This window comes from Octopus bimaculoides, chromosome 2 (assembly GCF_046866305.1).
Source record: "Octopus bimaculoides isolate indiv1 chromosome 2, ASM4686630v1, whole genome shotgun sequence".
Classification (NCBI taxonomy): Eukaryota; Metazoa; Mollusca; class Cephalopoda; order Octopoda; family Octopodidae; genus Octopus; species Octopus bimaculoides.
In genome coordinates, this window is record NC_142929.1 from 84,993,962 (window position 1) to 85,019,980 (window position 26,019).

Sequence of the window (26,019 nt, forward strand, 5' to 3'; positions counted from 1 at the left end):
GCACATTTACAGATTTTTATTATTAATGTCACATATTAAATAAAGCGCTTTTCACCTAGTCGTGTAGGATTTTCAAATTGTTTTGAGAAGACCTTGCGGAGGGTCTCTTTATATAGTTTTATTGAGTGTGTAGGGGTGGAGAGAGTGATATATAGGATAGTGTGTGTGTGTGTGTGTGTGTGTGTGTGTGTGTGTGTGTGCCCACCATCGCTTGACATCCGATGCTGGTGCGTTTGCATCTCCGTAACTTATCGGGCCGGCAAAAGTGTCTGGGAGGGTTCCAGTATGGCTACAGTCAGATGGCTCAAACAAATAATAGAATGTATTTATAAAATACACATACATATATTGGGTTATCCCATAAATAATGCTTTTCGGTTGCATGAACTAAATGTTGGAGGGGTACATAACATTACGATCTATATTTGTAATCCTTTGTAAATGATGTTAAATTATGGGTTGATTTTACTGATGTTACCTGCTGGATGTTGGTTTAATGTATCGACCTGTGTGCCTTGATATTCTTGGACTTAAATAACGTTGATGGTGAAATATGGATTTTACCTTGTTACACATTGGATGTTGCGTTATTATGTCGTCCCGTGTACTTCGGTATTCCTGTGTATGAATTACAAAATTGGATTTTACCTGCTAAATTTGCTGTCCTGAGGGAAGTAATGAATTTTCGTACAATTTAAACTTAAACTTCTTTTATTAGCCATTAATCTCAACGAATGAACTATTTTACTACGTTTCCCTACGTATTTATTTTATTTTGTTTTTTCTATATTATTTTTTCTATATATATATTTTTTTTATTCCACTATATCTGTACCGCTCTATAATATTTTTAATCACCTTTTAATCGCAGTTTATTTATTTATGTTATTCTATTATATTTTTTAATCGATTTTATTCTTATGTATAAAAATTTTTACTTCCCTTTGCTACTTTGGTTTTGTGGTTTATGCTGTACTTGCTGTATGTGGTCATTGGTGGGTTATGGCTTTTTGAGTCGCTGACCTAATTGTTTTATTCTGCAATTAATTTTGTACTTTTGTCACAACTAGTTTGAGCACTTCTTATTACAGCCCTGAATAAATTCTATTAGTTTCCTAATACAAAACTATTAATATTGAATAATTATATATATATATATATATATATATATATATATACACACACACACACTAGACTACCCGTGGCCCGTTGGGTCACCTGGAGACTCTGAGTTTACCAGCAATGGAGTTTTGTTTCAAGGGCTTTCTTTTCCAGATTATTTCACATGCTTTCAACGAATGCAACGTTGAAATCATGTGTAAATGGCTCCTTTCCATGGAACAGGAAAGATTTAGCTGCCATTTCTTGCATGCCTTGCTACCATGTAACAGGTATTTTGGGTCCTTTATCACAAATAGTTGTTACATGGTAGCAGGGCAACCAAATCTTTGGAGCTGAGATAAGTTGAATGCACACCAAAAAAAATTTTTTAATGGTATTTCACTTGAAAATAATTAAGAAAAAAAAACAATAAAATATTGTGTTTAAAGAAAGCTAAAATATAAATACTTACTGCACAAACAACTTACATTTTTGAAATCACATTCACTTAAAAATATTTCTAAATGATTGAAATATTGTCAAAAAGTTGACGTTTTACTTTTCTTAGAGAGTGATAGAGAGAGAGTGCAAAGACTATGTGTGTGTATATATCACAGATAGTGTATTTGTGTTGATTCACATGCCATGAAATTAATTATATGTGTGTGTTTGTGCCTTGACATCACTGAAGTCATGTTTTTTTGTCAAGAAATAACAAACAAAAATTGTGTTTAATCGCTTCCATTAATAAATAGAGGTCCAAATATTACAAAAATTTGTACTGCATTGCATAAGGTAAGTGTCAAAATATATTTGCAAAAAGAAATAAGATAAAATATACTATTTCTGATTTATTTCAGGTACATACAAACATCTAGTGTTTTAGCTTTATTAAGATATATACATACATGTCATCATCGACTTACGATCTATCCAACTTACAACCAATAAACTTCATGACGATTGGTGTGCCAGCTCCCAGCAGCAATAATAAATAGTCCAGTTGAAATCTAATGGGTTAAATTTCTTAGAAATTAACCCATCTATGGATGATGTCAGCTAACATGCGCTTCCCCTAGATTTGGTTGTCAATCACCACTGTGTTGGATGACTATCCTGTCGCAGAGACATCGAGGCAAATTCATATTTGTTTATAAGACAACTGCTTGAGACTCTGAAATTTTTGACTAATGCCAGTATAATTGTATAATGCTGTGTGTGACTTTTACCTGAGAATGTATCTTAAGAATGTAAAAATATAAAACAAAGCTATGTAGGCCTACAGGCCAGCTTACGAACAGCCAGTCAGAACCAGTTGTGGTCACAAGTTGACGACCTGTATATGTATATGTGTGTGTGTGTGTGTGTGTGCGCGTGTGAGTGTGTGTGCTTCTATTTATGAATATGCAAGATTCATACTATGTAGTGTTTGTATATGTAAACATATAAGATGTATGTATATATTCACATCCTAGAATATACATATGAACTGTATGTTCATGTGTGTATATATGTGAGAGTACCCAAAAGAAACCAGAATTTTGCAATATTATCTTATTCACTTTTCAAGGAATGCATCAGTCCAGGCACAATTTTTACTGTTCAAAGCAGTACTGGAGCTCTTGCAAAATGATGCCTTTTAACACCTCCATTGTTTTTTTCTTCACCTATTCCACATCTACAAAGCATCTTCCTTTAAGGACTTTTTTCATTCGGGGGGAATAAAAAAAAGTCACAGGGAACAAGATCAGGTGAATAGGGAGGGTGGGTAAGCAGGGTCATGCCATTTTTGGTCAAAATCTCTCATACTTCCATGAGCAAGTGAGGCTCAAATTTTACTGCAACTTTTTTCATTTGTAATTCCTCACTCAAAATTCATATCAACAAAATCGTCAGTTGTTTGGCATAGTGTGCCAAGATCAGTTCATGAATTTTTGTGATGTCTTCATTTATTTGGAAGGTCGATGGTTGCCCTGAATGAGGTGGATCTACAAGCAAGAAGTGACCATTCTAAGAGTGTGAAAACTACTCGTAAACTGTCTGAAGCATGCCAACTGTTTTGGCTACCATTTTCCCCAGCAGAAAACAGAATTTCACAGAAGCATGCTGTTCTTTCGTTTCAGCCATCACAAAAATCAATGAACAGGGGAGAAGCATTGCAACACAAAATTGTACCAAGTGGCAGTATGACTCCAGTTCAGGACAATGGTCAGCAGACTGATGTCTAACGGTTGCATCAAGTGGCTTCTAGTGGCAGAAGGCTGAACTACAATGGGCTTGTCCCACAGAGAATGTTTTCAGTTACTTTTGGGTACCCCCTCATGTGTGTGTGTGTATGTGTGTATGTATGTATAGGCGTATGTATGTGTATATGTATATATAGGCATATGTATGTGTATATGTATATATAGGCGTATGTATGTAAGATTCATTCAGTGTTGTATAGTGTTCGTATATATAAATATATAAGGTTTAATACAGTGTATATGTATACATATAGACATATAAGACTACTTTCATGCTCTTTTTACCCCTCTGTTTACTAGCTCTTAAACTGGATGTTGCATGAGAGCGAAGAAATTATACTTCATTGAATTCAAAAGATGATGTACCAAGGTTCTATGCTACCTGGGAAGCGTTTTTGCAGATCTTTTCAGATAGACAAAAGCCCCACAACAACCACCTTCCCATTGTCCCTCAGAAGTACACAATTTTAGGGCCACAGCCATCAATGTTGGCACAATGAAGAGGAGATCTGGTGAGATTATCAAAATGATGGAGTGTCACCATGTCGAAGTGTGTGGTGTCAAAGAAGTAAGATGGAAAGGGACCTCCACTAGATTCTTCATGGGTAAGAAACAGAGGTTCAAATTCTTCTGGGTAAGCAGAAGTTAAGGAATGGGTGGTGTGGGCATACTCTTAGCAGAAAAGTGGGTAGATAAGGTAATTAAGGATTATTATTAGTTGAGATTTATCATAGATAGATTAACAGTTACATTTATTTCTGGCTATGCTCCACAAGCTGGACTGCATGATAACCTGAAGGACCAATTTTATGAGGTCCTTTCGTAGAGTACCTCATCAACAAATGACAGTGACTTTGCTATTGTGGCCACCGACTTTAATGGACATGTTGGACAGCATTCCCATGGATTTCATGGAGCCCATAGTGGTTATGGCTTTGGACCCAGGAATGAGGAGGGAAGAAGGCTACAGGAGTTCTGTGAGGCAAATGATCTCATGATCCGCAATACTAACTTCAGAAAACCAGTCAGACACCTAATCACTTATCAATCTGGTGGGAACACAAGCCAGGTCAATTACCTCTTCACCAGGCAACGAGATAAGCTGATGCTCACAGATAGGTTACTAGGTAGTGACTTCCCAGAAAGGTTACTAGGTAGTGACTTCAGAATTATGGCTAGAGAGACTCAGAGAAATAAACCATACTGGAAAAGAAGATTGTGAAAGCTCAGAGATACAGCAAACCAACAAAAATTTTGAGACATTCTACTGGAAGCCTCTGATAATAGAGAGGAAGAGGAGTTGGGGACATATAGCTTAGACAACTAGAAATTCCTGCAGGACAATTTACTGAGAGCAGCAGACCAAATCCGTGGCTGGTGCAAAGGCCCAACTAAACCGAGAGTGACATGGTGGTGGAACAATGAGGTGGACAATGCTATAAGAGCAAAGAGACAGGCCTGCAAAGACAGCAAAAACAGTAGAGAATTATATCAGGGACTCAGAAGGGAAGCTAGGCAACAGGTTTAAATAGAAAAGGAATAGCAGAAGATAGGAAGTTTGCTAATATTCTACATCATGAGGATCAGAGGCGTGAGGTGTTCAGGATTGCAAAGCAGTGTATCAGAGAGAATAGAGATGTGGTGGATGAGAAATGTGTATGAATGGATAATGGTATACTTGCACTTAGTGACTCAGAGAAGAAAGATGCATGAAGATGTCATTATGAAAGGTTATTAAATGTGGAGAATGATTGGGAGAAGGAGTCTTTCAAATATCGAACCTATCGAGCGACCAGCCATCAGAGTTAATAGCAGTATAATAGATAAGGCAATTCAGAAAATGAAGGCTGGGAAAGCACCTGGACCATTGGGTATTGCTACTGAGATGATAAAAATATCTGATGATGTAGGATACAGCCTAGTCACTCACATAGTTAATCACATTATTCAGGAAGGTGTCATTCCCCAAAGACTGATGTAATAGTATTATAGTTAGCTGCTATAAGGGTAAAGGTGATATGTTAGACAGAAACAACTACAAAAGTATCAAACTACTGGACCAGGTCATGAAATTTATAGAGAGACATATAGAATTAACCCTTTAGTGTTCAACTTCATTTGTCAAATGTAATGCTTAACTGTTTGCATAAATTTTTATTTATTCAGGTTCAAGTGGGATGTCCACAATATTTGCTTGTAACTTTGTTAATTTTCTACATACAGATTTGAAATTTTGTAAATGGGTGCTTATATGACCATGGTTTATAGTTACATAATTTTAGCTGATCTTTTTGATTAAATTTGACTTTTATAGGCAGGTAAATTTAATTAACAGGTGTAAAAACAATAACACTATGAATAAACACTAAAATTCATATTCTTACCTGTTTGATTTGTTACTAAAATTATCCCAGATGTTAACCACCAACAATTCTACATTTTTCAAAATGAGGTACATTAATTTGAATTAATTAAAATACAGGTGTAATCGGTACAAGATTTTATTCTTTTTCTATATTTCATTCAAACGTTTTCATTGAAAATAAAGTACAAAACTCTTTTACTAGTCAATATACCATTGGCTATGTACTCTGATACAATTTAACAAATTCATTTACGTAACAGAATGCATTTAATAAAAAAATCTCATTAACAGGTGAGACAAAGGTAAATTCAGGTGTGTAACATACTGAAAATAAATATGTATTTCTCACTTTCACATATTATTTACAATAAAATGAAAAGGAATATACGAAATAATATAGTTATGACATATTTCTGTCATGAAACTGCCCAATGCACCCTTTACAAAAGGAACACATATATGAAGTCGCAATCTGATACCCCTTTGCAGCTTTTCTTTTTTGCAGTGAACAGTCTGCAAGCTGTTTTCCCTCCATTTATCTTTTCGACTTTATGAAAGTCAATGTTTTCTCTGTTGACCTCAATTAATTTTGCTTTTCTCCCAGTTCTGTGCTTTTTAGAAGAAAAGCCCTCGTGTAACTGAGATGTGATGTCAACCCAAAATTTCAAATGGTCGTAGTCTTTGGTGGCGGAGATACCTTGTGGTTTTTAACATATACAATATATGAATTTACTATAGATAAATTAACTAAAAATCACAAAATGTACTTCCACCATTTCTTTCCAGGTCGACCGATTATGTAATATGCCCGATATTAGTCGGATTTATCAACCCCACCCATATATTTGTTATAACAAATATTCACGAGGGGTTTCCTCTCAGCACCAACACTAGGTTGTTCATTAGAAGACAGAAATAAAATCTGTCTTTGAAAGCAGTAGCTAATAAATTTTCATTTTGCATTTGTAAAATGTCCCCTCTTTTTTTAAATTTTGTTTTCGATTCACGGGTAAACTTTTACAGTTTCCCATAATAGTACTGCACATGTAAGTACTTACACAGGCAAGATTTTCTGCCAAAGCCACTGAAGTAAAAAAACGGTCAAAATAGAGGTGTCGGTGCTGATGATGAAATGGTTCAGTAAGAGACCATACTACATCATGTCCTAATCCATATGGTCTGTTTCCATTATATTTGTTTACCTGTGTAAACATCAAAGTTTACACAATATCCAGTCTCTGATTCACAAACTTCCCATATCTTGATCCCCCATTTAGTAGGTTTGGCAGGCATGTACTGCCAAAAATGTACTCTGCCCTTATAGCCTATCATGGCTTCATCTACACTGAGATTTTTCCCAGGTAGATACACAGTTTTATAATTATTGACAAGTAAATCAATTACAGGATGTACTTTGTACAGGGGATCATTTGAGTTATTTTTGCTGGGGGCATTAGCAGAATCAGTTAAGTGCAAATATTGAGATATTTTCGAATAACTCGTCTTCGACATGATACTTGAGATATACAGATCATCATACCTTATATCAGGACTCCAGTAGTTCTACAGTCAAGGAAGCTGTTTAACACCAAACATAATATTAATTGTGAAAAACGCTCTCATTTCTGCAGTATAAGCTGGCTACCATAGTGGATTGTTTCTTCCACAAATAGAAATTAAACGTTACACATATTTGTTTGTTTCCTCCGCAACATTTTCAAAACAACTTTCAGATAAAAATAAAAATTGATAGTCCAATGGTTGAGCATCAGGAGGTAAATTGTGTTGTGGACCAGTGTTTTCTGTGTAAGCAGGAATAGTGATTGGTGTTGTAATCTTTGACCATGTTGCCATGCTTACGAAATCATTTTCATCACTTTCATTCTCAAAACCCTCCTTGTCTGACGAATAATCACTAATATCTATATCAGATTCATCCGGAGACAAAATACTCTTGTTTTCATTTATATTTTCTATATTGTCAAAAGTAAAACCTTCAAAGTCAGAATCGCTACTTGCTGACGCCATTTCTATAAAAACTAAGGAACAGACTTTTCTTCAAACGTGGAAAAAAACCATGTGGTCTAAACAATTTCACAGGCGTAGGAGTGGCTGTGGTAAGTAGCTTGCTTATGAACCACATGGTTCCGGGTTCAGTCCCACTGCATGACACCTTGGGCAAGTATCTTCTACTATAGCCTCGGGCCTTGTGAGTGGATTTGGTAGACGGAAACTGAAAGAAGCCCGTCATAAATATGTATCATCCTCATCATCGTCTAACATCCGCTTTCCATGCTGGCATGGGTTGGACGATTTGATTGAGGACTGGTGAACCAGATGGCTGCACCAGGCTCCAATCTGATCTGGCAGAGTTTCTACAGCTGGATGCCCTTCCTAACGTCAACCACTCTGAGAGTGTAGTGGGTGCTTTTATGTGCCACAGACACGAGGACCAGTTAGTTGGTACTGGCAATGGCTACACTTCAATAGTGTTTTTTACGTGCCACCTGCACAGGAGTCAGTCCAGCGATACTGGCAACGACCTTGCTCGAATGTTTTGCTCACATGCCACTGGCACAAGTGTCAGTACGGCGATGCTGGTAACGATCACGCTCAAATGGTGCTTTTTACGTGCTACCGGCACGGGTGCCAGATATTTGCTCTGGCAATGATCATGCTCGGATGATGCTGTTAGTGTTCCACTGGCACAGGTGCCAGTCATCGAATTTGGTTCAATTTCAATTTCACATGCCCCAACAGGTCTTCACAAGCAGAGTTTAGTGTTCAATGAAGGGAGGTTGGCATGGTTGCCAGTCGTCAAATTTGGTTCGATTTCGATTTTAATTTCACTTGCCTCAACAGGTCTTCACAAGCAGAGTTTAATGTCCAAAGAAGGGAAGATACACATAAGTGGGATGTCTACACCCCTGGTAAAGGCCACAGGTTATGGTCTCACTTGTCTTGCTGGGTCTTCTCACGCACAGCATATTTCCAAAGGTCTCGGTCACCAATCATTGTTTCGGTGAGGCCTAATGTTCGAAGGTCGTGTTTCACCACCTCATCCCAGGACTTCCTGGGTCTACCTCTTCCACAGGTTCCCTCAACCGCTAGGGTGTGGCACTTTTTCACACAGCTATCCTCATCCATTCTCACCACATGTCCATACCAGCGCAATCATCTCTCTTATACACCACAACTGATGCTTCTAAGGTACAACTTTTCTCTCAAGGTACTTACACTCTGTCAAGTATGCACACTTACATTACACATCCATCGGAGCATACTGGCTTCATTCCTTGCGAGCTTATGCATGTCCTCAGCAGTCATGGCCCATGTTTCACTGCTAAGTAGGATGGCTGTTCATACACATGCATCATCCAGTCTGCCTTTCAATCTGAGCGAGAAGCCCTTTGTCCCCAGCAGAGATAAGAGCTCTCTCAACTTTTCCCAGGCTATTCTTATTCTAGCAGCTACACTTTCAGCGCACCCTCCCCTGCTACTGACTTGGTCACCTAGGTAACAGAAGCTATCAACTACTTCTAGTTTTACTCCCTGGAACGTGACAGAAGTTGTTTTCTGCACATTTCCAGTGTTTATTGCTCCTGAGCATCTGCCACATACAAAAACTATCTTCCTAGTTAGCCTTCCTTTCATATTGCTGCACCTCTTATGTGTCCATAGCTTACACTGGGTACATATTATAGAGTTTCTACCTCCGCCTTTTCTACAGATCGAGCAGGGCCATCTACCTGAAGAGGTTTGTGGTTTGTCTACCTTCCTAGTGATTCAGCAATTAGTGCAAGGGCATCAGCATAGAGGAGCTCCCAGGGGCATCCTGTCTTGAATTCCTCTGTGATTGCCTGGAGGACTATGATAAATAGGAGGACTGAACCTTTGTGGATCCCTACCTTTACCCGGACTGCTTCACTGTACTCGCTGCCAACCTTCACCTTACTGACAGCGTCCCTGTACATGGCTCGCACAGCTCTAACTAACCATTCATCTATCCCTAGTTTCCTCATTGACTACCAGATACGGGATCAGGGGACCCTGTCAAAGCCTTTCTCCATGTCAACAAAAACCAGGTACAGAGGTTTATCCTTGGCTAGGTATTTCTCCTGCAGCTGTCTTACCAGAAATATAGCATCAGTGGTGCTTTTCCCTGGCACGAGCCCAAACTGCATCTCATCTAAACTGACTCTCTCCCTAATTAGTTGGGCTACGAGCCTCTCCATATATATATATATATATATATATATATATATATATACATATACACACACACATGTGTGTATGTTTGTCTGTGTTTGTTACCCCCCCCCCCCCCTATCACTTGACAACCGATGCTGGTGTGTTTATGTCCCTGAAATTTAGCGGTTTGGCAAAAGAGACCGATAGAATAAGTACTAGGCTTACAAAGAATAAGTCCTGGGGTTGATTTGCTCGACAAAAGGCGGTGCTCCAGCATGGTCACAGTCAAAATGACTGAAACAAGTAAAAGAGTATTTATACTTCAATAAAGGCGGGAAAGGTTTCATTTCGCAATTATCTCAAAGCTACAGGAATTCAATAACGTGATTTGTTTATTTTCTTAGCAATTTCATAGAGCAGTCGGATACGGCTGGCTTGAACAAATAAAGGGAAATTAATTTTGGCTGGTTACGGCCGGTTTGAACACTAAAGGGTTAAACTAGATGAGATGTAGTTTGGTTTTGTTCCAGGGAGAAGTACCATAGATGCCATCTTCCTAGTGAGGCAATTGCAAGAAAAGAATTTGGCCAAGTAAATCATTGTATTTAGCTTTTGTTGACCTGAAGAAAGCTTTTGACAGGGTTCTCCGCTCTACTATCTGGTGGTCTCTAAGGGAGCTAAGAGTAGAGGAGTGGCTTGTGAGAGCTGTACAAGCCATGTACAACGATGCAGTCAGGAAGGTAAGAGTCAGCCATGAATACAGTGATGAATTTAGTGTACAAGTTCACCAGGGATCAGTTCTTAGTCCACTTCTATTCATCATAGTTCTCCAGGCCATAACAGAGGAATACAAAGCTGGATGCCCATGGAAACTGCTATATGCTGATGACCTCACTCTTATTGCAGAATATGAAGCAGAACTGGAGAAGTTCCAAGTATGGAAGCAAAACCTGGAATCAATGAGCCTTAAAGTGAACCTAGCAAAACCTCAAGTTGTTGTAGGCAAGAAAGCGGATAAGGCTCTTTTTCCATCAGATAAATGGCTCTGCTCAATGTGTAGGAAATGAGTGGGAAGTAATACCATTTGTTGCACCCAGTGTAAGCCACAATTGCATAAGAGATGCAGTGGAATCACAGATAGGTTAACAGATAAGGTCACTTTCATGTGTGGAAGATGTGTAGGAATAATAAGCACTAACAGCATGTGGGACTTAGACACTCTCAAATGTCCAGGAAGCTCTCTTGAGGTTGTAGATATTTTCTGCTACTTAGATCACCACAGTAGTAACAGTGGTGGATGCTCTGAAAGTATCATTTCTAGAATAAGAATAGGATGGAAAAGGTTCAGAGAGCAACTACCTCAGCTGAAAACAAAAGGACTTTCTCTCAGAATGAAAGGTAGATTGTATGATGCTTGTATACGAATGGCTATATTCCGTGGCAGTGAGACATGGGCTCTGAATGTAGAGGATGTGTAGACTGGAGATAAACGAAGATAGTATGCTCTGTTGGATTTGCAACATCAGTGTACATGGCTGAGAAAGCACCACTGTGTTGAGATATAAGTTAGGCATAAGAGGAATTAAATGTGGCATGCAGGAGAGGAGAATGCATTGGTTTGGACATGTGATGCGTATGAGTAAAGGCAAATGTATACAGAAGTACATCATCAAAAGTGGATGGTACCTGTGGAACAGGGAGACCCAGGAAGACATGGGATAAAATAGTGAGGACTGATCTCAGGATGTTAGGGCTCATGGAGGAAATGATAATGGACTGAGATGTCTTGCGAAAAGACTTGCCCACAACAGTAAAACTGAGTACTAGAAGCGTTGTGTCCCACCCACATGTAACAATATAAACTTTTTAGACCCTACCTCAAGAAACCAAACTACATTTCCTCTTCTAAACTGCATCTTTCCCTTCCTCACATTTCTTCATAAACTAGAATTGTCTCCCACTCCCCTTCCCTGCCCTCACTATCCTACTCACTGTATTGTTGCTTCCTCACCACCTTTATACCCAGGTTTTCACCAGTTACAGCAGCTCCCACTTTCTACTTGTGCCTTCTTGGCAATACCTGGCTATGTATATTATGACCTCCATATCTTGAAAGCATGCCCAGACAATTGCCAGTATTTATATCTCTCTTCCTTATTCTACCATCTCATCTATGCTCTGATCCTTGTTACTTGTGAGTATACCCTGGCACTTCACTACTATCTCTCTCCTGCTCTCTTGGACTTTTGCTGTTTCTCTCTCTCTCTCTCTCCCTTCTGGCTGGGTAGCCATGTATCTCCTCTACAGCAGCACACCTGTTTCTGTCCTCTTTCTTGTACCTCTCTCTCCCCTTCTTTTTCCTTCCCTCTCTGGCTGGGTAACCATGTACCCTCTCTATAACAAGACACCCATTTCTGCATCTATTTCTCTGTCACACTCTAACCTTTCATCATCTGACGCAAGGTCACCTCCTTCAATGCTCCCTCCTCTATAGTAAGACACTTGTTTCTGCCTCTCTGTAACCTTTCATTCTCTGACAAAATATCCCCTCCGCTAATGCCCTCTGCCCTCTTGAAATTCCATGACTTACAAATTACTTGGTGACCCTGCCAGTAATGGGGCCACATAAAACGCATCCAGTCCACAGTGTAAAATGGCTAGCATTTTGAAGGACATCCAGCTGTAAAAATCAGGACAAAATTGACCTCATGTATTGGTGCCATGTAAAAATCACTCAGTCCACTCTGTGGAGTCGTTGGTGTTAGGAAGGGCATCCAGCCATATAAACCCTGCCAAAACAGATGCAGTAGCCTGGGGTAGTCTTCCACCTAGCCAATTCCTGTCAACTGTCCCACCACTCATGCATGCATGGAAGATGGACATTAAACAACAATGATGATGATATATATAGATATATATATATATACATAAATATACAGACACAATCACACACACACATATATATAGTTGAAAAGGGGTTAAGAGTCTATACAAATCAAAAATTATGGTTAAAAAAGTAAATTAAGTTGGAAAAGACAAAAAAGCATATTTTAGAGAATGTTTGATATTTTTGTTACAGGGAGTGATTTAAAATATAACTGGTTTTCATGTATCCATCTCATCAAATATTAAAAAGAATCTTTTTGGAAGTCAAAGAGAAAAAAAAGTTGGGTGTTAACCCATGTTTTAGTGCATTGTGAAATTTTATTTTAGCATCACATCTTATATATGTTTCATCTATGTAGGTTTGAGCCAGTAGTTTCTATTCAGGATATAGCCAGCTCTGTGTGTGTGTGTGTGTGTTTGGAATATATTGTCAAAACATTTTTCCTTTTTTTCTATTGAAAGAATATGGTCAGTGGTTCAGTGGGTTTTTTTTAGGATGGTCATTCAAAGGATTTGGAAGGAATTATTTTTCATTTGCTTTGCTGTGCATGTGTGCATGTTGTTTTGCCTCTCTGTGTGTGTCTATGTATGTGTCTAGTTTTTGTTTTTTGGAAATATGTTTTGTATATTGTGGTGGGTGTGTAAATGCATGTATGTTTTTGGTTTTTTGGGGTAATATTTTGTGTGACAGATCCTTATTTATTAATAGTGGGTGTTTAGATATTTAGTTGTGGTTTAATTTTGCTAAAGAATTTGGTGGGAGTGTGTTGTTTGTTTTTTGTAGTGTGTGTATATTTTTAGTGGTGTATTTTTTTGTATTTTGAAAATATGCTCTGTAATTTGTGTGTGGGTTCATGATGTGTGTACTTGGTTTTATGGGAATGTTTGGTGTGTGTGTGTGCGTGTGAATGACAGGTCCTTATTTATTGATTAATGGTTGATGTTTCAATATTTAGTTGTAGTTTATTCTCCATTATTGGGTGAAAGAATATGAGTACTTGTAAAGCGGGGAGATTTTAAAATTGGGTAAGGCCATTTCCACACAGTTTGCAATGTGACTACTGAGGGGAATCTTCCTTTTGCTCTCATCTCAGATCTGTTGGCAGTGTATCATCATTCTTTTACGTAATGAAATGCCCATCTGTCCTATGAAGTTTTGTTGGCATCCACCACATGTTAATGCATAGATGAAGTTTCCAGAGTTTCAGGTGCAAAGCTTGTCCATCTTTAAATTTAAATTTTGGTCTTTCCATTAGGCATAATATACATACACACACACACACACACACACACTTACATATATAGATGTACAAATATGTATATTAATTGGAGCAGTCTCATGTGTAACCAGCTGAGAATGCAAAGACGATCAGGAACTCGAATGAGGATAGGAAGCTCTGAATGACCTGTCCTTTTTTGTATCGTCTAACTGTCCGGATGTTTTGTTGTCACCTGTTACATTCTTGTTCCATTTTTTTTTTTTCTTTTTTTACATGTATATTTATACATGTATATATACAAATACACATATACATACAGACTGTCCTCATTTAATGACCTACCTATTTAACGGCCACTCAGAGTTACGATGAACTTTACAAGCCGTCATTACATATTTTACAAAATATAAAAACTTTAAAACTTTAACTGTCATATTGTGTGCTGTACAAGAACTGCCGCCGTGATGGCAGCGTATCCCGAGCACCCAGCCTCACCCTCCGACACGCTCGCTCTCTCACTCTCCCGCCTGTGGTCAGTCAGGCAACACAGTCACGCTCTCTGTACTTATATTACTATTTCGTCTCTTTTTTCCATTTTCTCTTGCACCCCATACTACAAGATGCCTCCAAAGAGGAAGAATACATCTTCACCTGCAGCAGGAAGCGCCAAGAAACAATGGAGAGCTATTGATCTTGACACAAAAATGAAAATCATTACAGACTGAATTTGGAAGTGGAAGGGAATGACATTCAAGAATTAGTGGAGATCGAATTGGAAGCATTGCAGCACGTGGTGGTGGGAGGAGAAGAAGAAGAAGAAGAAGAAGAAGAAGAAGAAGAAGAAGAAGAAGAAGAAGAAGAAGAAGAAGAAGAAGAACGAACGAACGAACGAACGAACGAACGAACGGACAGAAGAAGTACAAAAGAAGTTCACTGTCAAGGGATTAGCGAGTGTTTTCTCGAAAAAATTAATTCTGCTATGCTAGAACTTCAGGTGATGGATCCAAATTTTGAGCGATTTTCCAAGGTGGAAAGGCAGACAACTGAACTTTTCCGATGTTATCGAGAAATTTATGACGAAAAAAAAGAAGATAGCAAAGCAAACAACACTGACGGGATTTTTCATGCATTTTGATGTCAAGAATGTGTTGCTTTTGTAATCTTTATCCAAAGTAAAACAAAGTTATTATGTTTGAGTTTCCTTTAAATCTTTTATATATAATCCTGAGAAAAGTTTATTAGGCATCATATGTACTGGGCCTGGAATCACAAACATACTTACGATGTCTGAGCTAGAATAATACAGTATCCATATCTTAACTTTTAAGGTTTTCCTTGTGATAATCTTACTGTTACTCATTCATTTTTCAACAATTTATGTTAGTGATTCTTGGCCCTGTACTGCATATACTTCTTTATACAGTACGGTATTCTATTTTTATATGTACGTACAGTACACTAAACCTATTAAAAAAAAAAAACGTACCCTATGAATATCCGTTTAACAACGAATTTGCTTAACGACGGGCTGTTGGAACGTAACTCGGTCATTAAATGAAGACAGTCTGTATATAAATATATATATGTTCACATATATGTACAAATACATATACACACATATATACATATACTAGCAAATGCACCCATCCTTTGGATGGTGTAAATTATTATAATGGTGCACTCTGTGGATAGTTTAAGTTGAATTAGCCTGCAGTTAGAAGTCATTTCAAGTGTAAAATGTATAATTATCATTTTCATTAGCAGTTTATAATATGGTATTAAGCAACTTAGTTAATGGATAAATTTTTTTGAACACAAATTTGGCAGTTAGTAATAAATGAAAGTCCATGAAATCAGATTGCAATGGCAGTAGGCATTAAGGATCCTATACCTTACTTGAAGCATTTTGAATCATCTACTTATTTTTCTCGTAATGACAGACACAACTGCATTCAAGCTTTTTTCAATGAAAGCCATGTATGATATAGAAAAGCAAGCATTTATAGAAAACACACAAATAGAATAATGGTATGTACAAAACTAAATGTCAGAGCATGCCCATGAGCAAACAGCGTGCGTGAAGTAAGAAGGGTCATTGAAGGTAATGTACTGTTAACAGCAATCAAGGAAATGAAGCAAAATATTAATGAAATGCTTTCAGGAAGTCTGATTGCTAATGGCTACAGTTTGGCATAGATGTGAAGATTGCAGTAGAGGAATTACTATTGTAGGGCTGCTTTGTGGATGACACTTTTGGTTTTTCCTTCAGGAGCATAGATGAATAAGTTGTCTGATGGTTAACTCTGGAACAAATGACATAGAACTGTCCATACGAAAAACATGACTTTCAATAGTCCAATCCAACAACTTTTAGCAACTGACCATGTGCTTTGTTAATTGTCATGGCGAAGCTGAGTTCAAGAGGGAACTGAAGTCTCTGCATAGCATAGGGGCAGTCTGTTTGGGTAAGTGGAAATTTTGGAATGAAAACAGTATTGTTTTTGCTGTGTCCCATGATAATTTGGGCTTCAATGATGTGGTCTATCATTTCTTTGACCACAAGGCGAGTTCCACTGCATAATGTGGGTACATTTAGATTGCGTAGGAGAATGACAGGGCAACCAACTTTTAAGTGAAGTTCATGGGGAGGGAGTCCTGGAGGATCTTGGGAGTTGAGAAATTCTGTTGGAAAGCATGTACACTGATCAAGGTCAGTAATGGTGTCAACTGATCTGTAACAATGTTCTTGAGAAGGTAGCTAACTGAGTAAGTTGTAGCTTAGAGTGTTGACAGCTGCATTTGTAGGAGCAAGAACATCCCTGTCGAGAACCCAATCTGGTTTTATGTATTCCATTGTAAGATTTGGGTAAACGGCAGAACATAAGTCATCAAGGCTGGAGACAGTGTGGCCAATGGTGGTAGTGTCAATGTATCCATTGTGATAGGATGTAATTTGCCCATTGCCGATTTTAAAGAGTATTTCCAAAAACTAGGTTGTAGGCTGACTAGTCTGAAGGAGTGATCTCCTGTTGATGATGAGTTGTTTCAATTGGACATGCGACCAAAGGAGGGATTTTTTAAGGCAGGCATTACACTCATCAGTGGGTGATCCTTTGGGTATGATAGGCAGAGTTTGTCAAAAGTCTCTTGCAAAAAGTAGAGTCGCACCTCCAAGGATGTTGTTCAACCTAAGGTCACTCATTGTGGTATCAGGTACTTGTAGGGAACATTTATAGGACAAAGTTGCTTCATCCCAATCAATGAGTTAGCCCTTTTTCAAAATTGTCACTTCGTTCGAGGAATGCATTATGTGGCAGGTTGGGTCTTCTTGATGTGCTACATCGAAAAGCAATTTGAAGGTAGAGTGTGCTGTTTGTCTGCCATTGAGAAGAGTTGAAGCTATTCCTGAGGAGACAACAGCAATAGCAAGGTCACCAATATGCTGCAACTTTGCAATTAGAAGATTCAGGAGGAATATTTTTCCAGTTCCACCGGGTGCATCTAAGATGATTCCACCAGTGTGTGTGTAGATGTTTCCGAGAACAAAATTGTATACGTCAGCTTGATCACAATTCAGAAGGGGCTTGTTATCAGCAATGTACTGTTTGAGTTTGTGGATGTTGTAGGATATTTCTCTGAGAATGAGGCGATTGAGACAGGAGTTTTCATTTGTCTGGAGTGTTGAGAGAATAAGCATCCAATTGTTGACCTCCAATTGCCATAACCAAGTCTTTCAAGAGAAGAAGTCCTCTGCTGTAAATGGCAGGGGTAGTGGGAGTGTCAATGATACCTGTGATTTGGCAAGTCTGCAGCAAAATGTCATGGCACATTGAGTCTTTGTATTTATTCCAAAGTGAATGTGTCTGTCACATTGCAGAAAACCAGCATTATTGCAAAAAGGTGTCAGAGCTTGTATGGAGAACGACACAGAGAGGCCTCTTCTAGTGCATTATCATATTGATCATCTGTATCCAAAAGTCCCTGTTTGGAGCAGGCATCTTTGAAAGTGCCACATAAGTGGCCGTCCACTGTGCGAGGATCATCAAAGGAGGTTGGTCCCTTAATGACATGAAGCAGGAGCTGCAGATGGAAGCAGTTGGTGTTCAAGGGGTAAACTGTGTAGACATGTCCGATTGTGCTACCTTTGTACACAGTTGGATCCAACTGTACAGGCTGGCCTTGTTTTTGCCGTTGCTTCTGGGAAGGTGATTAATTCCATGTATAATAATGTGGTACTTCAGTGTACAAAACAGACTCTGTGAAGGGATCGACTTTGCATAGGTGAAAGAAGGCTGTGAGAGTGGTCTTTGGTGTGGCAGCTGTTTGTTGAATGAGGTTGTATTCTGTGAAGTAAATTCGCTACCTATTTTCCAAATGAACACCAAGATGAATCACAGGACTTGGGCCTAAGGTTCTCCATATGGCTTCATTGGAGGATATGTGGCATCCTGTTTCAAAAATAGTTGTAAAATCTGTTGATCATGTAGATTTTATTTGGAAAATAGCTCTCTCTGATTCTTTGGTAATGTACTTGCATACATAACATATGGATGACAGAATTAAGGAATTCTACATTGATGTGTGCATGAAAAGTTTTACAGAGCATCTTGTTGTTGGGTATGACACACCAACTATCAACCAAAAAAGTGTAGTGAGGGATACAAATGAAAGAAAAACAATCAATTTCTAAATGTTGCTTCGCAAAAATTTATTTCTCTTGTCCACAGCAGTCACTGTGCAACATAAATGGAAGTTTTTCCGACCCTTTCTCACCCTACAAGTCCCATTATTCTATAAGTGAAAAATCTAAAGAGTGAACTAAATCAGATTTAAAATATTGATTTTAAGTGGGATGAAGTAAAATGACCTATCACATACACACACATCTTCCATCTTATAGATACACACACACATGTATACAAATACATATATATATATATACATATATATATATATATATATATATACATATATATACATATATATACATACATTCATATATATATATATATATATATATATATATATATATATATATATATATAGTTTTAGGGAAAATAACCAAGATTCAAGAACTCATCGATGAAAATCCACTATCACATATAGAAAAATTAATAATTAAAAGCACAATAAATGAGTATAATATAAAGCTCAATTTAATTTTAATTTTTTATAAATTGATTTTATTTGAGTTTTTACCTGTAATTTTGGATTTTGTCCCTAATATTATATATATATATATATATATATATATATATATATATATATATATATATCAGGGCATCCTATAAATTCTGTCCATTTTACCTTTTTTTTAAATTGAATGAAATTTGATAGTATTTTATAATATCTAACGGAATTGAAAATTATTTTTATGCATTTGTGTACATTTAAACTAATTAAATATTATTTCATAGAATAATAGAATTAAAATTTCTTTGATTAAAACCCTTTCTAATATGGAAGTATCCAAAGAGCATTTGAGGCACATAATGCTTTATGAGTACAAAAAAAGAAACTCTGCAGCTGAAGTGACTCGAAACATACACTCAGTTTATGGGGAAAAATGCTTGAATGAAAAACTTGCAGAAGATGGTTTGCAAAATTCAGAAATGGAGATTTCAGCCTTGAAGATGAAGATCGAACAGGATGCCCAGTTGAGTTTGATGATAAGCTCCTTGAGGCATTACTTGAAGAAAATTCTGCATTATCAGTTGAAGAATTGGCAATAAAGCTTAGTTCAAACCATACAACTGTTCATCGTCATCTTCAACAACTTGGAAAGGTTCCTAAACTTGGAAAATGGGTGTCTCAAGAATTGTCCGAAAGCAACCGCAAGTCCCGAGTTGACATCTGCTCTTCTCTCCATTCTCATGAACTCACTTCACCCTTTTTGGATAGACTTGTGACTGGTGATGAAAAATGGATCTTCTATCGAAATGTTAAATGTCGTAAACAGTGGCTTGGTAAAAGGGAAAAAAGCTCAACCACAACCAAGAAGCGAACTTCATGGAAAAAAGGTTCCTCTCTCTATCTGGTGGGATTGCAAAGGAGTGAGTCCCTTTGAATTGTTTTCACCTAATGCAACAATCATTGCACAAGTCTACTGTCAGCAATTAGAGAGTTTGAACTAAGCTTTGAAGAAAAAAAAAACCCGCTTTAGTGAATCGAAGAGCTTGGTTGGGAAAATATTCCTCATCCACCTTATTCTCGCAACCTTGCTCCTTCAGACTACCATTTGTTTCATAGTTTACAGAATCATTTGGGGGGACATAACTTTTGCAAGCCAGGAGGAGGTCGAAACTGACATTTCAGAGTTCTTTGCTTTGAAACCAAAAGAGTTTTACATTGATGGGATGAAAAAGCTTGTCAATAGATGGAAGGAAGTCATAGATAATCAGGAAAAGTACATTGATGATTAAATTTCAATTAAATATAATATTTGATCACTTGTTTTCTTTATTCAAAATTCGGACAGAACTTATGGGATGACCTGATACATATACACACACACACACATATATATATATATATATACACACACATATATATATATACACATATATATGTATATATATATATATATATATATATATATATATATATATAATACAAAGAATATATATACATGTATACACACATATATGTACATACTTACATCTACATGTGTATATACATGCATATCAGGGTACAGGACGTTAGAACAATAAACTACAGACAACGGAACGAACACATAGGAAAACGGAAAGCCCCTTGGAATATCCCTTCATCAGCTGTCTCTATTCTATCTAGACGTTTCGAAGACCAGACAGGACGTACTCTAGAATAGTCTCTTCCTGAGTAGTGGACCAACCAACTACACAGAGGATTCCAAGGTGGCAAACACAAACCAAGACAGGAAAAAATAGACAGTGAAAACAACATTCAAAAGCCGTACGGCCAAACGCAAATCTGAGGTAGAACGCTAGTAGTTCGTCTTGCCTTCACAGTGGCTGGAGTGAAAAGAAAGCTGACCACAGGTCACACGAGAGCAGAGAGGATGGTGGAGGGAGGAAATGGAACAAGGAGGAAGGGACAGAAGCAGTGAAGTAGAGGCCAGGACAGAAGGGTAGATAGGAAGATAGAGGAAGACAGATAGATAAATAGATAGAGAGGATGGTGGAGAGAGGAAGTGGAACAAGGAGGAAGGGACAGAAGGGTATAGCAGTGAAGTAGAGGCCAGGACAGAGGTATAGATAGAAAGATGGAGGAAGACAGATAGATAAATAGATAGAAAGATAGATAGATAGATAGACAGATTATACATACATACACATATAAATATGTGTATATATACTGCTACCAGTCCATAAACCCAATTCTACTAAACAAGGTAGTAATATTTGTGAAGAGCAGCTCCAACCTCACTAGCAAAGAAATAGATATGATTTTAGCTGCTAGGAGCACTATAATAGAATACAAAGTCAAGCTCTGGACTCGATCAGACAGGGTTGACTCATTTAACATAACAATAGGGTCTAGTGACTCTGCACAAACCACAGATATAGTAAGTATATACCTATTATCACAAATAGAATCTTGGCTGCTGAGCATGGGGGGGGGGGGGAGTTATACAGAGATGACGCATTGTTCACTATACAAAAAAGTAGCAATGTAGAAATAGAAAGATGCAAGAAATAACTTTTTAAATTCTTTAAGAACTTTGGATTGGAAAGTAGTAAAATTCCTAAACATAAAGCTTAGCCTCATTGATGGCAAGTTCGAATCGTTCCATAAGCCGAGTGATAACTTAAAATATGTGAGCTGAGGATCCAATCACCCAGATCATATACTGTGAAACAGCCCAAGAAGCATGGGTAATAGAATATCCAGACTGTCCACAAATGAATGGATATTTAATATATACGCTGAATGTTACAACTCAGTACTAGCTACAGTGGGATATAAGGATAGAATATTGTATATACAGAATAAGTCAAAGAAGGCACGATATCCAGAGGGCATTATTGATAGTGGAGATAATCATATAAATAACTGCAGAATACCAGAACCTAGAACAATAGTAAATATAATAAGGGCCAAAAGGGAAAGAAAAACTTATAACACTAAAAGCGCTATATATATAATAGAACCTGTGAAACTACAGCCAAAGTTAGAAAGAAGTGCACTGTTAAACACTAATAGTAATAACGATAACAAAGCAGTAAAATACACTAACAAGCCCAATAGATATATTAAAAGAAATGAAAAAATAACTGATGAAATTATATGGTTTAACACAATCTTCAATTCACAAGTGAAGTCCAAAATAGGTCAGGTATTCTTAACAGCATTAGACAGGCACTTCCCAAGATCTTCCAAATATCACAAAATCATCAACAGACATTATGTAAAATTAGCATATGTGACCTCTCACAATCTAGAATACCACATACACAAACTAAATAACACAAAACTAAACAGAATAAAACTAGAGGGGAAATATGAAGCAACCGCAGCTAATAACACTGTATATGACAATGGAATGGTTGCTCGTAGGGGTAATAAAAGTTCATCAATAGTAAAAAATGAACCCAAACAACATCACACAATTAAAGGTACAATCTATATATAAGGAAAATAATTACAGGAAGAAGAAGAAAGAGGACCGCTATGGGAAGAACAGAAAAAGATATCATGTGTAACTGCAGATGTAAAGAGGAATGCAGATTTAACAACAACTGCATGATAAGGAATGTCGTCAACAAACGTAAGGTGAAGACAGGTATGCAAATATATGTGTACAGTGGTGGCGCTACAGACATCATGAAAAAGTCATCATCATTTTCCAATATAAATAAAAAGCATTCCACATCTCTATCAAACCTCATCTGGAGGCTGAAACAGAATAGAGTGGAACACACCCATTGGTCCATTATTAAAAATGCTGCACCATATAATGAAACATCATGGGTATTCAACCTATGCCTAGAAGAAAAGCTGGAAATCATCACATCCAGGGAAACTGTGTTAAATAGGAAATCTGAAGTGATCATATGTAAACATAAGAACAAAACACCATTTCTGGAATTTGAAAAAGATATTTTGTAATGAAATAACACACTATAGAACAGGGAAGGCACCCCAAAAAATAAACTAACCAACCAATATTTAGGATGCTATATACTATACCATCAGAAACAATGAAAAGGTCACCATAAGAAAGTGTTGTTTATCAATTCAGTCAATAAATCCCAACAGCTGATGGTTGTAGTAGCAGTACCAGATGACTTCAGAATTTATTTAAGGTTGTCATGCTTTAAAAGAAATCAAATGAAAGAATGTGCTACCCATCTTTGACATCTGCTGAATGAATAGCAAAATAACACCACCACACACACCTCCATCTCCATATAACTACCATTCCTTCTTCTCTTTCCATTACCTTCCCCTCCTCCCCACTAAATACATATAGAAATACTCACATAACTCACTTAACCTTCATACTGGTAAAAAGTGATAAACATCCCTCTGTTGTACATCCATTTAATGTTATATCACCTGAAGAAATGAATCCATGAAGATGATCAACCCAAAGCCCACAGATACTATGGACTGCACTGTAATCATCCCAGAAATATGGTTTGTGATCTTAAGCAACATGTGATTTGTGGAAATGAGCATAGCAATGCATTAAATGTTTATAAATTTCATGCAAAGATTATTGTTATTTTTTTTTTATCCTACATTATATCAATACTGCTCGATGCAACTCTGAAAAACTTATTCACAAGTCAGCATCATTAGACTGAGGCTGGCATAATAGAATAGGAGCTTTATTTGCATATTCAAAACTTTTTCCATAAACAAATTTAAAAGATACACACACACACATCTATGTACATATTCTTTTATTCTTTTATTTATTTCAGTCATGTGGCTGTGGTCATGCTGGAACACCACTGTGATTTTGCACTTTTACTTATGATTCTCCATTGGTTGATTTCTTCAGAGTGAGGGAGTTTGTCATCACCACTCCTGTATGTGCCCTTGTTCCATTCAATGTATGAGGGAACTTGACTCTACTGCTCTCACCTGTACCTCATACAGAGTCATTAGTTCATTTGGTATTGTGGAGAGGAGAATATCTTGTTCCTTTTTGAAGACACCCACATCCATATTGTGTAGGTTTCTTAATTTTTGTGGCAGGGTATTAAGATGTGGGCCTTTGAATTCTGAGTTACTGCAGTACCTAGTCTTGAATGTAGATGGAGTGGGCAGTACCTTTAGTAAAATACAACAACGTCCAGTTTGGGCAATTGTATAATACTCGATGCTGAAATTAGGTACTAGCCCTTCCAGAGTTTTCCATATGTAGATTACTACATATCTGTTAGGCCTTCACTCTGGGGAGTAAAGTCAAGGTTTTTTTCAGCCTCTCCTTGCAGTTCATCTGCTGCACTGTTACAATCTTTTTAGTGTAGTAATTTTGGACTGCTTAACTTTTAGTTTGGCACTGTGCTGATTGTGGTTGAGAGCAGTAGTCCAGGCAGCTGAGAACAAAGGTCCTCCATAGGGTCAGCATATCTTCTTGGTCTCTTGTCCTTAAGGACCTTAGTATCCATCCTGCTAGTTGTCTCCACGTATATGCATACTGCAGTGCATTTGTAAGCCGATAGTGCAAGTTTGAAATTTTCCAGGATTAAACTGCATGTTGCTTACTTCAGTCAGATTGTATATTGCATTCAGGTCCTGCTGTAAGGTTGCAACGTCACTTGGATTTTTCACTGCCTGAGATTATTTTGTATCACTGGCAAAGTTAATGACAGTGACTGTCTCAGTGACGAAGGGCATGTACGAGAGAGCTATTATAAACAGTAATGACCCCAACACAGTTCCCTGGGGGACACCACTTAGGAGTTAAATTTTCTCAGAAAGGGAACCATTGACTTTAACTGCCTGACTTCTGTCTTTAAGGAAGTCCTGCAGCCACTGTCCCAATTTACCAACAATGTCATGGTCTCACAGCTTGTTACATATCATACCAGGATCTACCTTATGAAAGGCTTTTATATATCACATTGGCATTGAATGGTCAAACAGCTGTTTCAAAACCCAGTCATAGTACTGTAAGAGTTGGGTGAGGCAGCATCTTCCTGGACATAAGACATGCTGCAGGTTGTTCAGTAAGATGTTTTCTATTAGGAACATTATCAGCTTCTTTCTGATAATTTGTTCCATGACTTTACTGATATGTGAAGTCAGAGAAATTGCCCTGTAGTTTTTGGCCTCTGCTCTGCTTCTACCTTTGTGGATAGGGCCTATAATGCCTTCTTTTAGCTTTTTAGGAAGTTTACCACTTGCAAGAATAATGCTGGGAAAGTATCTGAAGTGGTTTCACAAACGCCTACTTACATGACTTCAGGAGAATAGCTGGGAAGCCATCAGCACCAGTTGCTGAGCTTGAACTCATCTAATTTAAAACCAGTTACACTTGCCTCCTCAATATTGATGTTTGCCATCTTTGTTTACAGGGCTACAGTATTAACCCTTTAGGCAGTGAGCTGGCAGAATCGTTAGCATGCCATGTGAAATGCTTAGCGGTATTTCTTCTGCCATTACGTTCTTTAATCTTTTATCAACAATTTTTATATACACACTAATTTTCGTAAGTCATACATGTCTATCTCATATGTGAATCTTTGTAATTCCTATTAGTAAATGAAATGTGTAACGGAGAATAAATAATAGCAGAAAATTTCCACTTTCATGTTTTGTTTATATATATATATATATATATATATATATATATATGTGTGTGTGTGTGTGTGTGTGTGTGTGTGTATGTGTGATTATATAAGCTAGGAGAAACAGCCAGGTATCATAACTATGTACTTGCACATACTAACTATTTTTATGCAGTCTTCCTTGTGTTTTTACTTATTTTCATTTCCTTGTCATATTTAATTAATGTTTCTATCATTTTCTTTTTTAAGTTTTAGGAAATGACACATTGAGTTGTTATTTTAAA

At 37.4% G+C, this 26,019-nt stretch overlaps 2 protein-coding genes across 2 annotated transcripts in view; both read right to left on the bottom strand.

Moving 5' to 3' along the window:
- The window catches only part of LOC106872534 (cdc42-interacting protein 4 homolog), a 298,471-nt gene that overhangs the window by 218,518 nt on the left and 53,934 nt on the right, over positions 1–26,019 (bottom strand). The window lies entirely within an intron of this gene.
- Positions 16,357–16,863, bottom strand: LOC106872535 (uncharacterized). The gene is made up of 2 exons (XM_014919560.1): positions 16,773–16,863; positions 16,357–16,691 (listed from the first exon to the last, which is right to left on the bottom strand). Exons 1-2 carry the CDS (start codon positions 16,861–16,863, stop codon positions 16,357–16,359), a joined length of 426 nt encoding a protein of 141 aa, XP_014775046.1.

What these genes read in the sequence shown, in the direction of transcription:
- LOC106872535 (XM_014919560.1), bottom strand. Translation starts at nt 16,863, where the DNA reads ATGGAATACATAAAACCAGATTGGGTTCTCGACAGGGATGTTCTTGCT. An exon ending in TCTAAGCTACAACTTACTCA is followed by an intron (nt 16,692 to 16,772) that starts GTTAGCTACCTT and finishes GCTTTCCAACAG; the next exon opens with AATTTCTCAACTCCCAAGAT.